The 14,167-nt window shown below is 54.3% G+C and overlaps 1 protein-coding gene across 1 annotated transcript in view; it reads left to right on the forward strand.

The window, feature by feature from the left end:
- DDX31 (DEAD-box helicase 31) overlaps positions 1 to 14,167 on the forward strand; it is a 67,784-nt gene that overhangs the window by 20,962 nt on the left and 32,655 nt on the right. Inside the window, exons 14-16 of the mRNA XM_046023025.1 lie at positions 2,429 to 2,488; positions 11,163 to 11,213; positions 12,814 to 12,953. Of these exons, the coding sequence (XP_045878981.1) occupies positions 2,429 to 2,488; positions 11,163 to 11,213; positions 12,814 to 12,953 (251 nt within the window). The remainder of the gene's footprint in view (positions 1 to 2,428; positions 2,489 to 11,162; positions 11,214 to 12,813; positions 12,954 to 14,167) is intronic.

The raw sequence follows: 14,167 nt of genomic DNA on the forward strand, positions 1-14,167 counted from the left end.
ACTGGAACCAGCCTGAAAACACACAGCATCTCCAGAGCCGAAGGAGACGTTAAAGTCGAGTCCAGGCCCCTTCTTGTGCTCGCTTTTGTTGTGTTAATAATTAAGGATGTGGAGCCTCTGGAGGGAGCTTGCTCAAGGTCACTCAAGGACACAGCTTCTTATTTACCACAAGATTGGGTAGAGTTTCCCGAACAGTCCAGCCTTTGTGCACCTTATACACTCTTGGTTTGCAGCTTCAAGGCCCCTGATCCAGTTGGATTTGTTGATTTCCTAATTTCATGCCATTTACAGTGTTTGTTCCTCGTCCTCTCCGTCTTGAATTCCTCCGAGACCCTCTGCAGGGTGGGCGTAAGGATGACAAGGGAACCGGCCCCGGCCGGGAGGATCTAGGAATTTGCAGAGCCGTGCGCAAGCTCTGAGTGAAATTATCTCAGACCGTTTGCCTCAGACTCGAAGGGCAGTGGTCCGGCAGGGCGCTCACGGCTGCCCGCTCTGGTCCTGCCTCTGCCTTTACCGGCTGTGCGGCCCCAGGAGAGCGCGCCACCTCCCTGTGCCCCAGTGAGCCCGTGTCTCACAGGGCGGTGACACGGGTACTTCACGGGGTCAGCGCGGTGACGCACCGAGTGAAGGCAGAGCACGTGCGCGGTGGAGGACCTGCTTCGTGCATGCTCTCGGTACCATTACTGCTGTTCTCGCTCTTTCCCAAATGGTCAGCCTGCCCCTTACCATTCTGTTTATTAAGTGTCTAGCCTCCACGGCCTTCTCATGAGGTGGGTAGAAGATGGGAGTCAGGACCTCTAGATACCGTTTTACTGGCGCTCTCGTCCCACACTCCCAGTCCCACCTGCCTGGCCGCTGTTGCCGTGACCTTAGTATGTTCCCGCTGGTGGTCGATGTGGTCCTGACCGCGTTTGTAAGTGTTAGAAGTGAAAGAAGTTGTTGCCTGATCGCTGTGAGGAACCCTCCGGGTTTGGCAGTTTTCTCCTTACCCCAAATCTGAACACATTACGTCCAGTCCATAGGGCATCTCACAGGCTTTTATGAGCTTTCCTGATTTTTTTCTAACTTTCACTCTACAGTGGGTCCATTAAACGTGATCCTTCTAAAGACTGCAGCACTCTGGGCAACTGCAGCTGTCTTCCCCGAGGCCTGGATGCCATTCGGGAACCCAGCCCCCGGGTCCTTGTGCCAGTCCGAACCTCTGCGGTGTCCGGGTCCCTTGGACAAGAAGTGACTTCACCTTTCTGTGCCTCGATAACTTCATCTGGAAATGGGGGTGGTGATGGTTCTGCTCACGGGGTTTTGTGCGGATCAGGCCAAGTTCAGGCCTGCGGAGCGTCGTCCTCCCTGTGGGACGTGCTAGTGCTGCTCTGTGCGTGCTGACGTCGTTACCCGCTCGGCCCAGGGCCTCCAGTCATGTGGCACAGGGCTGCATGCAAAGGACCGGAGTGAGGGAGACCCCACTCCTGCTCCCGAGCCACCCGCACGTTTAGTGCTTTGGTTGTATTCCTTTTCCGTTGCTGACAGACGGACACGGCCAGGTCTGAGCTGTTTGCCGTGCTGTGGCTCGGGCCACGTGGGGCGCGCCCTTGGCAGGCCTCTTGAGTGGACATGCCCTGTGGTGCAGCGGACTGCCTTTAGGGTTCCACCCCCAAGGGATTGATGGAACACCTGTACAACAAAGTACCTATGAAGGTGTTGACCCCAGCCCTGGGCCTAACAGCAAACAGTCGGAGAGAGCCCAGGTCCGGTCACGGAGCACTGACTGAGCCGAATGCAGACTTAGTGGCGCGACAGGACGTTCGTGTTCTGTTGGCACGAGAGCACGTTAGTAGGAGAAGTAGCAACTGCCGTTCTTGAAGAAGCCACGTCCTGGGTCCCTTGCCCAGAAGGGGTTGCTGACAGTGGTTGTTTGTTTGCTTTGAGTGGGGCAATGATTTGGTTTTCTTCCTCTGCCTTAAAATTTACAATTTTATACAGTTAGAATGTATGGTTTTTATCATTTTTAAATTTTCTTTGAAGTTCATTTTTTTTAAACATTGTCCTGTAGGAAAGGCGGTTCTTGATGCCTGAGGACCACCTGTAGAAAAACGTGTTTAGAACAGATTCTGAGTTGGGAACCGGGAGCGCAGTCACTCGTGGCCTTGGGCCTTGCCTGGTCCTGGGATGGGCGGTTCCTGAAGGCTGCGCCAGACCTGGCCCTGTGTTACTGAGACGTGCTGCCCCCGAAGCTCCGCTACCTTATCAGAGTCCGACAAGTCCAGTCCTGGAAGGGGGGAAGGGTCTACTTTTCCTCTTTTCTCGGTAAAGCCTCTCAGGGCCTAAAAACAGATCGAGCAGGAGGAAGCGGGGGAGTTAGGTGGTCTAAGCCTACTGCGCTAGGTCTGACCTCAGAGTTGTAAGACTGTGTCTTCCCTTGTTTTTACAGGAAAGGACAGCAGTGTTTCAGGAATTCTCGCGTTCCAAGACAGGCGTCCTCCTTTGTACGGTACGTACCCCTCTGTGCTCCACGAGGAAGCTGGGCCCCCTGCCGTTCCTCTCGCCAGGTCCCCCGCAGCCAGCCCCTCAGGGTGTGGCCGGTCGCCTTGCACTTCTGGCGTGTCATCTGACTGTGCCGCCGCGCACAAGTCTTGCCTATTTGCTCACTAATAGTGGCAGCTGTTGGTCTGAAAATGTGTGAATCTTGGCGATTTCTATCCACCAAAAACGTGTAAATTACAGCTTTCGGAAGTAATTAGAGCTGAGAAAGTCTCTTTGCGACAGAAGCCCTCTCCTGCCTCTGCTCGCCTTTTTCAGAAGGAAAATAGACGCGCTTGCACAGACGCTCTCTGCTGCTGCCTCAGACTGTCGTTTGCCCTGCGGTTCTCGCGACCGGGTCGTTCGGCCTCGGTCATGGCGGGCTTGCGTGGCTGCTGCCTCCGGCACAGAGCTGGCCCCTTGGATGCGCCTCTGATGTGCTCTTTTGAGACTGAAAACTCACACCTTCAGTGTCCCTGCCTCTGGGGATTCACTTCACCATGGTTGTCGCCGGCTCCTGACATTAAAGTATCTTCCCTCCCTGTGCCGTCTTGGATGATGCAACTGAACCCCCAGCTGGGTGTCTGAGAAGTCCCTGTCCGTGTGGTCCCGAGGTTGCCCTGAAACTGGCTTGTCCCAAGGGCGAGTGCCGGGCGGAACAGACTGTTGGCTTTTGGCTCACCTTTCCAGGCCTTGCTTCTTTGTGCAGTTACTTTTCGGTTTTGTTTTTGGGTTTTTTTTTTAAGATTTTACTTATTTATTTGACAGAGAGAGAGCGTGCGCACAAGCAGGGGGAGTGGCAGGCAGAGGGAGAGGGAGAAGCAGACTCCCCGCTGAGCAGGGACTCTGACGTGGGTCTCAATCCCAGGACCCTGGGATCGTGACCTGAGCCAAAGGCTGATGCTTAACCCACTAAGCCAGCCAGGCGCCCGTGAAGTTGCATTTTAAGGAGCCCCTGCTCTGCCTTCAGTTTTCAAGGCAACAGGCATTGTTCTCTCCCTAACGGCAGGGTTTACGCGTGAATGAAGCTTTGCTTCTCCTGTGGGAGGGGGCCACCCGGTCACCCGTTTTATCACAGGTGCCAGTTCTCACACGAGTGTGGCTCTGTGATTCGGTCGTCCCGATCTGGGAATGGTCACTACTGGCCCGCCTGCCTCCTGAGGAAGACCGAGTCTGACCAGTGGCCCCCTACTTTGCGGAGCCCGTTGGCAAATCAGGCACAGTGGGAGCGCTCCCCCACCCCCAAAGGGCGAGTCTGCCGTGAAGATGAGTCCACGGGATCTACCTGACAGATTCGCCAGCGGTCCTTACCGTGTCCAGTCAGACTTCCTGGGTCCTGACCCTTCCTGTCTCTTTGGTCTTCGCTTCCCTCCTTGCTCCCTGCCCTCAGCCAGGCAGGCTCCTCTGCCCACCCCCAAATGCAGCATCCGTCCTTTTCCTGGCCTTGGGGCCTTCGCACGTGCATTCCCTCTGCCTGGGAAGCCCACCCGGACTTGGACGAGCCCCTCCTGAGACTTCAATTTCAGTTTTTGAAGAAAGTGAGCTCCGGGAGCCCGAGTTCTCCCCCGTTAGGCATTCCCACTGCGCCCGCCCTTCTTATGGTACTCATCACGCCTGGTCTAAGTGTCCTCTCCCCACGATCGCGAGCCCTTAGGGACGGACTGTGTCTTGTCTGCGGTCCCATGTCAGTGTCTGGCCCGGAGCAGGTGCGCATATATACTCAGTGTTTGTGAGCCGAATGGGTGAATATTGGGGCCCAAGAAACACAGTGTTGAAAACCACCAGTGTCTGCCTGCCTTCTTCTGAAGACTGAGAGAGGCGCCGTTATGCTTGCTCGTGGGAGTAAGTCCCCTTTTTCATACACATGGTGGACTGAGGGCTGAATGTTACAGGTTGTCCATATTGAAACAGGAGCGGTAGGAACTTTTGTGGGGGAGTTTAAGACAGAAACAGAATGTTTTATCTTTGACCTTTAAGGTGTTGGGTTTGTCCCTGGTAGAAAATTTTCAAATCTCCTGGTGTTTTTTACAGACATGGGTCAGCTCTGGGTCTCCAAGTGGGCTCTAGGGATATGAAGTAGTGTTTTGGTTGGTTTTTTTGGTCTTTTTAGTAGGTTTACATGGAAGTGAAGGTCGTTCTTTTTTAAAGGTAATTTTCAGTGGGGTCAGAAGCCTGTGACGACTTCCCTTGATTCGTGTGGTTGACACCTGCAGGCAAAGTGAGGTCAGCCAGCCAGGGAGCACCCCTGACTTAGCAGAGCACAGCACCCCCACCCCCACCCCTCCCCCCCCCGCCAGTCCCGGGTGCTGCAGAGAAAGCCGACTCTCACTTGCCTGCAGTCTGGTGTCACTAAAGGTTCTTGGTGTGTGCTCGCTCGCTTGCTGAGGAACCTTCCAGTGTGCTCACCTTCCGCCAGCTTCACGTCGTCTTCCTTGTGCAACGAAGATCACCGGAGAACACCTGGGGGTGGGAGGGCTCATTTCCGGTCATCTCTAAGCCCAGATCTGAGCACATGGTCTCTGGTGAGAGGAGCCCTTCCTTCACCCTCTCTGAACTCCTGCTGGTTCTGCCAGGTTCATTTGCTTCAGCCTGAAGCTTCTGGTGCCCGAGAGCTTTGGGCACAGGAGACCCACTGCAGTAGATGGCGGCGAGGATGCGAAGATGCTCTTGCTCTGTGTCCTTTTAAGCAGCGTGTTGCTTGCCAGGCCCTCTGCATGCTCTCCAGGAGCCTCCGTAGTGTTAATGAGGAGCGGTGGCCACGGCAGGACAGTGCAGATGGAGAGCGGGCTTCTTTGGGTAGAGCGGACTCGTGCTGTCCGTCGTGGCAGGGGCGTTTTCCCTCCTCCTTATACTGTTCTGTTTGCCATTTTGATTTATCATCCCAAGATCTTTATATATATATATATAGATAGATTTTTATTTATTTGACTTAGACACAGCGAGAGAGGGAACACAAGCAGGGGAAGTGGGAGAGGGAGAAGCAGGCTTCCCACTGAGCAGGGAGCCAAACACGGGGCTCGATCCCAGCACCCTGGGATCATGACCCGAGCCGAAGGCAGACATGTAACAACTGAGCCACCCAGGCGCCCCTCATCCCAAGATGTTTTAACGAGCTCAGAAGACTGTCCGTATATGAGAAGTTGGGAACTGCGCTGGAACCACTCAGAAACTCCCAGTGCTGCTCGTTACGACTTGAAAATCCCTCCCCCGATCCATTTTCCTCCCCGCCGACTTTTCTGTTACTAGGAATACTTACGGATGTGTGTGTGTGCGTGTTTTCTTTCATCCTAATTACGAACAATCTTAAAGCAAGGACCTTTCTCATTTTATGTGGCCTTTCAGGACCTGGTGCGTGGCTTTGTGTCCTGTGGGTTCTCGGTGACTGTGTGAGGCCTTGCGGGTGTGAAGCATAGGCAGAAGGGAGAGGGCAGTGGGGGTAGGACAGACCAGTCTGTGAAAGGGCGCTCCTGACGCCTTCCCGGTGTCAGCTTGTGTTCCCCAGAGAAGTAGATCTAAGAAGCCGAGTTGAGACGGGAGTAGGGATTGATTAGCAGGAAGGAGCCGTTTGGAAGTTCCGAGCCCACTTTCCTAAATGGAATTAAGAAATCAAAGGAATCTGATTGGAGATGCTGGGTTACCTACAGACTATTTCCTCCTGCTTCTGGTGAAGAGCTCACCCTCAGCCAAAGGAGGGGACAGTGGGTTTCATCCCCACTGTCATATGGATGAGTCGATAAGGGAAGTATCGCGGAGTGACTGGAAAATGCTGTTCCTGCGCCGCGTCCGGCTGGCAGCCCAGCCCTGGGCTTTCTGTCGTACGCACGGCACTCCCTGGTCGTCCCTGGAAGAACAGCGCGGTCACCTTTCTCCCGGCCCAGAGGGGCACTCCCAGCTCCCCTCACTCTGCGGGCCGGTTCTCCATGGGCCTCCGTCTCGGCTGCCCGTCGGCACGTGCTTTCGGAAGACACGAGCCACCGGTGCTGCCTTCCTCCACCTGCTCCATTTTTTTTTTTTTGTCTTGAAGCACACTGTTCTGTCGGCGCGGTTCTTAATCTCCCTTCCTCCTGGGGAACTTCCACTGCACCAGGAGGCTGGGAGACAAAGGAGGCTGGGAGGCGAGGCCGCGAGAGGCACGGGAATGCCACTTCACCACCAACAATAACTGCAGACTTGCTTGGTTTTCTCCGGGGCGTGCTTTTGAGGGAAAGTTGATCTTTTCCACTTTATTTCATTCGTGTTAATGGCAAGATCATTTGGAGATGGTTGGCTGTTTACTCAGTTACGCTAACTCGTGTTGCCAGTTTTTTGGCGGCTCCAGCCAAGATCTCTCGCCTCTGACAGCTTCTGCACTCTCTCCTTCCTCCTCTGATTACGCAGCCCAATCTGTCACCCGGACAACGGGGGCCTGTACCCCGCTGATGGCTTTCCACACACGGCAATAATGACTTCTGGCAGGCCGGGAAGGCGGCAGAGGCGAATTTGCTGCGTCCCTTGCTTAGAGAGCCAGCAGGCCCCCTCTCCCTGTTAGTAAAAGCACTTTGTGAGGTTCTTGGGTAAATAAATGAGTCATTTTAATCCAACTGACAGGCTGGCACCTGAGCAAGCTGCCTTCCATCTGTACTCCTTGGTCTCGTGGAGGCAGCCAATTGTCAAGCCCTGGGCCTTCAAGGCCTCACCGTTGAGTGTCTTTCAGAACTGACTTTAGCAATTCTTTTGCCCTAATTAGCTCAGAGGAATACAGTTGGGCTGGGTCTGAGGTTCTAAGAGGGCAGAACACCGAAGCCTTTGCGGAGTCTCGGGCAGGTCAGTTTCCTGTCGATTCGGTGCCGCCGGCCTTCCAGACAATGGAGCAGACCCTGGCTCCTTTGCCGTGCTCTGCCCAGGTCGCGGGTTGGGTGCGAGGGGAATCACACCACTGCCCGATTGCCACCGTGCCGATTCCCACCTCGTCGTGGGAGGAACTCCTTGGATTTGGAATTCTCAGTGCCCTTCACACGAGCAGGCCCATGCGGTCTTCGCAGCAACCTCATGACATGAGATTAACAGGGGGATCTTACCGCCATCGCGTAGGTGTGTAAACTGAGGGTCAGGGAGCTGCGGTGACTTGCCCGGATGGTATGGCTGTGCAGGGATGGTAGAGGCCCGTTCTCTGTGTTCCTGGACCTGGAGGTTATCCCTCTGTCCCATTCTCTGTGGCAGCCTGGGCTGAGAATAGGAAGGAGGACTTTCAGAAGTGTCCAGGGGATACCTGAGCTAGGGTGGCTGTCAGCGAGGGTCCCCACCCTGAGACAAGAAGCGGTGGGAGATGGGAAGATGGTGTCTCGGCCAGCACCCACCCCCCCGCCACCGCCCCGAGCCGGATCAGCCAAGCGGGAAATGGAACAGCGAACGGTCCCAAGAAGGCTGCTGGCATCCTTCCCCACTGTTTGAGCGTGTTTGTGCTCAGTGAGCTCCACGAACGTCATATGCTATATTAGAGTTTTGTCTTTGTTTCTTGGTTGAATTTACTAAACCGATGAGCATTAAATTTTTCACAAAGCCTGTCTGTAAAGCTTAGACAGCCCATTGTCTACACGGATCTCCCACTGCAGAGCACTTAAATAAAATAAATAACTTCTTAACAAGAGCTTAGCAGATTTAAGAACCCGTCAGGTTTTCTAAAGGCATCAACTGTGGTTAGTGTAGAAAGCAGTGCCTGCTCCCCTTTAAGACAGAGAACTCTCTAAATTGTGTTCTCAAAGACTTCAGCTCTGGAACATCAGCCCTCCGCTCTCAGGGCAGTGGGAGCTGTCTGAAAACACTCCGTACATTAAACTCCCACTTAACACTGAATAAATGCAGCCTAGCCACCGTTCAGAGGAACCCCGCTGTCTTGGGCGTCATTGGAGCAAAGGCAGTCCAATCCCGACCTGCCCTGTGTGGTCCCCCTACACCGGTGGCTTAGATGATGGTGGCCAGTGTCCTCCTTGACTTCTGCCCCCGGCGCCGGGCAGCACAGCACAAGGCTGTCTCGGCGAGCTCCTGCGGGGACTTTGCTCCAGTTATTATTCTCCAAGAAAGCTCTCTCCATGCAAAGGGGGTGGGGAGAAGGCAAGCTGCGCTTTACCGAAAAGTGCCAGCTAGTAAATGGAAGAAGGAGGGGCACCTGGGTGGCTCAGTGGGTTGGGCGACTGCCTTCAGCTTAGGTCATGATCCCAGAGTCCCGGGATGGAGCCCCGCATCAGGCTCCCTGCTCAGTGGGGAGCCGCTTCTCCCTCTCCCTGCTGCTCCCCCTGCTTGTGTGCATGTGCTCTTGCTCGCTCTGTCGAATAAATAAGATCTTTTAAAAAAAAGTTTAATACTTTATTTGTTAGGTATGATGCTGGTATTGTGCTTGTGAGGAAGAATGTCCTTTTACCTAGGAGGTAACATGCTAAAGTAGTTAGGGATAAAACAGTGGTATTTGCAACTTCCTTTCGAAGGGCTCAGAAGAATACGTGTGTAGAGAAAAGGAAGTGGATGTGCACCGACGAGGGGTTGCTGGATCTGGATGCAGGATTCATGGGAGCTCATCGCAGTGTTCTTCCAACTTCTGGGTTTAAATTTTTCTAGATAAAAACTTGGGAGGAAATAATGGACAAATAATACCGGAAAACACAAAGAGAACCATAAAAACCACCCAGTCCTTCTACCCAGAGACAGCCGCAGGGGATAGTTCCGGTGAGCCTCCTTCCGGCCATGAGCTCCCTGGCCATCTCTCCGTTCCTCTCTCCATTTATCCATCTACGCATCAAATGTCTTGTTTTCTGGTAGCCTCCTCTTTTTTTCTTTGGATTTTTGTCCGGAAGAAACCAGGCTGTCCATGCTTTAAAATACTCCACGTTCCAGATTTGACTCTTATTGGGCCAGCATTCTCCTCCCTCCCCCACACTTCTTGTGGACTAGGAGTTGGGGCTCTGTACCTGATTAGGTTTGCTCTGTTTTTTGGCAAGACTATCCCATAGGCAGCACCACGTCCTTCCTCTGGCACGACAGCTTGTTGCCTCTCCAGTGATGTCAAAACGTTTACGTTGTTTCACCGTCAAAATTACCCAAGTCCCTTCAAGGAGGTCCGGCTTCCATCCTTGTCTGCCTCCCCCAATCCCGTCCCCCCCAGGTAACGTTCTGTGAGCTTTTGGCTTTTCTCCTCCGTTATATCTTTTCAAAATGTGAGCAGATACACTTGTATTTCCCTCATTTCTCACACGAAGGCCTCCTCTGCACACCAGAATGGATGGTAGAGATTCTCCGTGTCCGTACACTGGCGCCTCCCTCCCGTGTCAGCCGTGGGACACGCTGCTGCAGGGGGTCGGTGGGACGGTCTTTCAGTCCGCCCGTCTCCAGCCAGACGCTGGGACTTTTCCGCTCCTGCAATTACAGATGTTGCTGAAATGAGTAGCTTTGTGCAGGCAGCCTGCTGTGTTTTTGCCGGTGTCTCTGGGATGGATTCTAGGAGCGAGACTGCACCGGGGTCGGAGGGCAGGTGCGTATGTCGTGTCGCTGGTCCTGCCGGACTTCCCACGGGAGGGTTGAGGCGCTCTTGCGTTCCCACCGAGAGCTAATGAGGGATGCAGCATCTTCTTTGATGAAGGAATAGCTCAATGCGGCCTTGGAAAAGTAAAGTGGACCTGGATTTGAGGGCTGCCTCTGCTTCTTAGTTGTGTGTCTCCGGACAGATTACCTCGTCTGTCCGATCCTTGCTGTCCCGTCCGTCAGGCGGGAGTCGTCGTGCCGCAGAGTCGCTGGGAAGAGCCCTCGAGGTAGTGCAGGCGGAGCACTCGCGCTGCCGGGCACAGTCAGTGCTCAGGACGTGCCGACTGCGGACGACCGTGTTAGGACTGTCGTGCTCAGACACGAATGCCCCGCGTCAGCTTGTCCCTAACCACCGGGAGATACCCGTTCCCCAGTCCCTGCCAGAAGGTCAGGCAGACGCTCGAGAGCGGAGAGCCCGTGCTCCTTGGGTGGCAACGAGCTGAGAGAAAAAATACATCTCCTTTGCTTTTGCAATGTTCGTGTCTGGTGAAGTGAGTCTCTGGCTGGTGCTGTGATGTCACCGGCAGAAGAGGTGGGACGTTGCTTGGTCTCTGCCGCGCTCTGAGCCTGAGAAGTCCTCGTAAGACTTTGCAACTCCCCTCCACAAGGGAGTCCTTCGGGGTGACCTTCCACACACGTCTCAAAGCCATGTCGCTGTCAGGCGTTGCCGATTGGTAAGGGGCGGGGGAAAGAACCCACGAAAGCATTGATTGTAGAGTGGTTCCTCAGAGCAAATGTGAAAGGAATAACACATGCTAGAAGTTTCCAGAGTTCTTACATGACACAACTGATCCTGACTTCAGTGCTTGGGCTAATAGTGTATGTTCTCACAGAGTGGGTGGTGAGGCCTGACCAACAGGTTCTGGAGAACTTACCCCCAAGTTCGAATTTCCGAGCACAGATGGACTTCAGTGGGTCTCTGAAGTTGTATGCCACTGTGTGTGCGTGTGTGTGCGTGTGCGTGCGTGTACACCCGCCTGTGCACACTGGGGGGTCGTGAGCCCTCATCGTTTGCATTAGATTATCAGATGGATCCATGGCCCAAAAAGGGTTCAGAAACTCAGTCCTAAGTCGTATTCTTTTCTGTTTTGAAGGATGTTGCAGCTCGGGGCTTAGATCTCCCTCAAGTCACGTGGATTGTTCAGGTAATTTTTTAGTTGTTAAGGTATGAGCTCAAGGCGGGAATACATGATTGCGAATAGATGCGTTGGCTATAAGTGGAATAATTATTATTAGCCTCTTGGGTGTTGCCCTGGTAACCAGGCAGCAACCAGCCTTCTCTGCTCGTTGCTCCAGATAGCTTTCCCCAACCCAGCCAGCCCACCCCGCCGCTGCAGGGAACCAGCCAGACTGAGCAGTCGTGGGAGGGAGGGGCAGGCTGTCCTGCTCCCAGACTAATGCATGTCACACCCAAAGTTCCAGCAATGTGAAAATGGCAGGAATTACCAGGGCCCTTGGGAGGTCTCACTGTGGCCAGAAGGAGATGGCTCAGCTATCCTGAGAGCCGTGTCCGTGTACATTGACCTGCAGGGGGCAATTAAGTCCCTGCCAGCGTCTTACCCGTACCTCTGGCCTTAGACACTTCGCCAGAGGGCACAGGTGTTAGCACTAGAGTCTAGTGGTTTTGGTTCCGTTTTTTCTTTTCGTTAGTCTGCAGACTGGTGTTTTTATGCCCTTCTGTGGGGCCAGAGGACACGCGCCCCATTTACGTGAGTCATGGTTTATTCACATTTTAGTGGAATTGCACGCCTGTCACTGGCGAGGAAGTCTGATCTGCTTGCTGCAGACGGCCGCCTTTTGACTGGAGGCATTGTGTCTGCTTTCCTGATGGCCACAGAGCAAAGTGAAGATAAAAAGGCAGGATAATTTTAATACGAGGGGCAGGAGTGGACAGAAAATTGATCATTCAGAGCTTTTCTGTATCGTGAGATTGATTAGATCCATGTGCCTGCCCTTCCCCCATACATTGTAGTCCTTTTGGGCCTCTGGTCTTTGAGTCGCGTAGCAGCAAAGAACAAAAAGGAAGGATGATTAGATGGTCAATTCCTTTTCATGGTGACCAAGTTAATGCCCTAGAGAATCTGAAATCATGTGTTCTGCCGAGTTAGAGTCTGCCTTGTCCCTCAAGTCAGGAATGCTGTCCTTAGGAGCAGGAGCAAGTCCCTGTGGGAGGGGAACCGGCCTGTCCGCTGCCCCACAGCTCCTTGCCTGTGGGATTGGCTGGAAGGGCAGTGAGGTGGCGCTGACCAGCTCCCGGCGGCCCGGCCACGGAGTGAACTCTGGTCCGAGCAGCCGGCCCCTTCCTCCTGAACCCGTCCAGTCCTCTGTGGCCTCTGCCCACTGCTGTGTCTGCCACGGACGCAGGCCAAGGTCACGCGGCCATCCTGCTGAAGGTGCCCCGCCTGTCTCGGGCCTCACCTTGCACGGTCACCGTGGTGAAAAGATGCAGATAGGAAAATGAAGAGACCTGTGGAGAAGTAAAATTACAAAGGAGATACTGGGACAGGAAGGCGGCTTGCTCATCGGAAACTTGGCCGCTGTTCACGTTTGCGTGTCAGCGCCTCGTTATTTCCAGTGAAGTCGGGGGTTTCAGGGTTGAGTGACTTCTCCTTGGGATCGTGTGAGGGTAACCATAGCACCGGGGTTTAATTCTTGGGATACCTGGAGGCAGGTGAGGGGTATTGCACTTCCAATTAATGGCAATCCCTTGATCTGTGAATGCTTCATTTTTGTTACCCTTTTTAGTACAACGCGCCGTCGTCACCTGCCGAATACATCCACCGGATCGGGAGAACCGCCCGGATTGGCTGCCATGGGAGCAGCCTGCTCATTTTGGCTCCTTCGGAGGCAGAATATGTCAACTCGTTGGCTTCTCACAAAATCAAGTGAGTCAGAAACCTGAACGGGGTTTCGGCTGATCTCACCTAATTAACTTTCTGTCGCCTTTACAGTGGATGGGCCTTGTAAGCTGACGGAGAGCCATTAACCCTTGTGATCCCTAAATGAGTCCCAGAATAGCCAGTGGCAAACACCAAAACCCTTCATCCCGTCAGCACATGACAATTTTCATTGTGTTGCCAGACTAAGTCACGGAGCGATCTGTTGCACTTGGTTTTTCTGTAAGAGAGAGGTCTGTGTTTCACTCCCTTTCTGTCAGGGACGTGTGCACGGCCCTCACAGCCAGTCGCTTGAAGACCTTCCTCATTCACAGTTTTTATTTTTACGCTCGACATTTTGTACGTTTAAAGGGGATTTGTCTTTGAAAAAAGTAGTATTTTTGACTCATCACAGAGCACCCCCTCCTCCAGGAAAGTAAACCCAGGGAGGAAACGTTTCGGGGCAGCCCAGACGCGCGCACCCCCTCACAGCCCGGGCTGCACGGCCACGGTCTCGTGCGCAGCCGCCACCCTGAGCGAGGCCCCGCTCCCGCCCTGGCCCGCCAGCACGATGACCGCGGGACGGGCAGTCGGGGCCTCCAGCAGACCCTGACCTCGTCCAGGAAGGACAGCGAAGTGGAGATGGAGAAGAATTCTTGTCTCAGCCTGGCTGGGAGCGAATAAGTCACCTGCGTCACAGAAACGAGTGTTTCGTCGTGTTCTCTGTACAACCTCTGGCAGCTGAAGGGACAAGCCCTGAGAATAGGCTGCCGAAGCGTACGGTTTTCACACCGTCCACTTGCAAGCATTTCTGCTCGGACGTAGCACGGTGATGTGGAAAGTGTTTCTGGAGCACAGAAGAGTCCTGTGTGTGCGCCCAGGAGGGTGGGACACGATTCCTGCTGTGCCCGGGCGCCCGGACGCCTGCCCGCCTACTGCTGGGAACCGCCATGATGCCGGCACCCGAGGACCTCGCCTGCCGGTGCTTTGCCTTGCCCAGCCTGGTGTTTCCGGAGAAGCACCGAGTAAACGCTGAGGTCTTTTCTCTCTCAAGTATAGGGCTGGCAGAATCCCGGCGTTCTGCACGTGTGCTGAGATTTCCAGACAGGTGGCATGGGACCTAGTCTGGGGACCAAGCGCAGGCCACCCGCACAGAGAGCGGCCCATGACCGTCCCCACCACCCGCCGTAGTCCCCACCTGCAGAGCCGTCCCTCTCCCTGTC

Source organism: Meles meles, chromosome 11, assembly GCF_922984935.1.
Source record: "Meles meles chromosome 11, mMelMel3.1 paternal haplotype, whole genome shotgun sequence".
NCBI lineage: Eukaryota > Metazoa > Chordata > Mammalia > Carnivora > Mustelidae > Meles > Meles meles.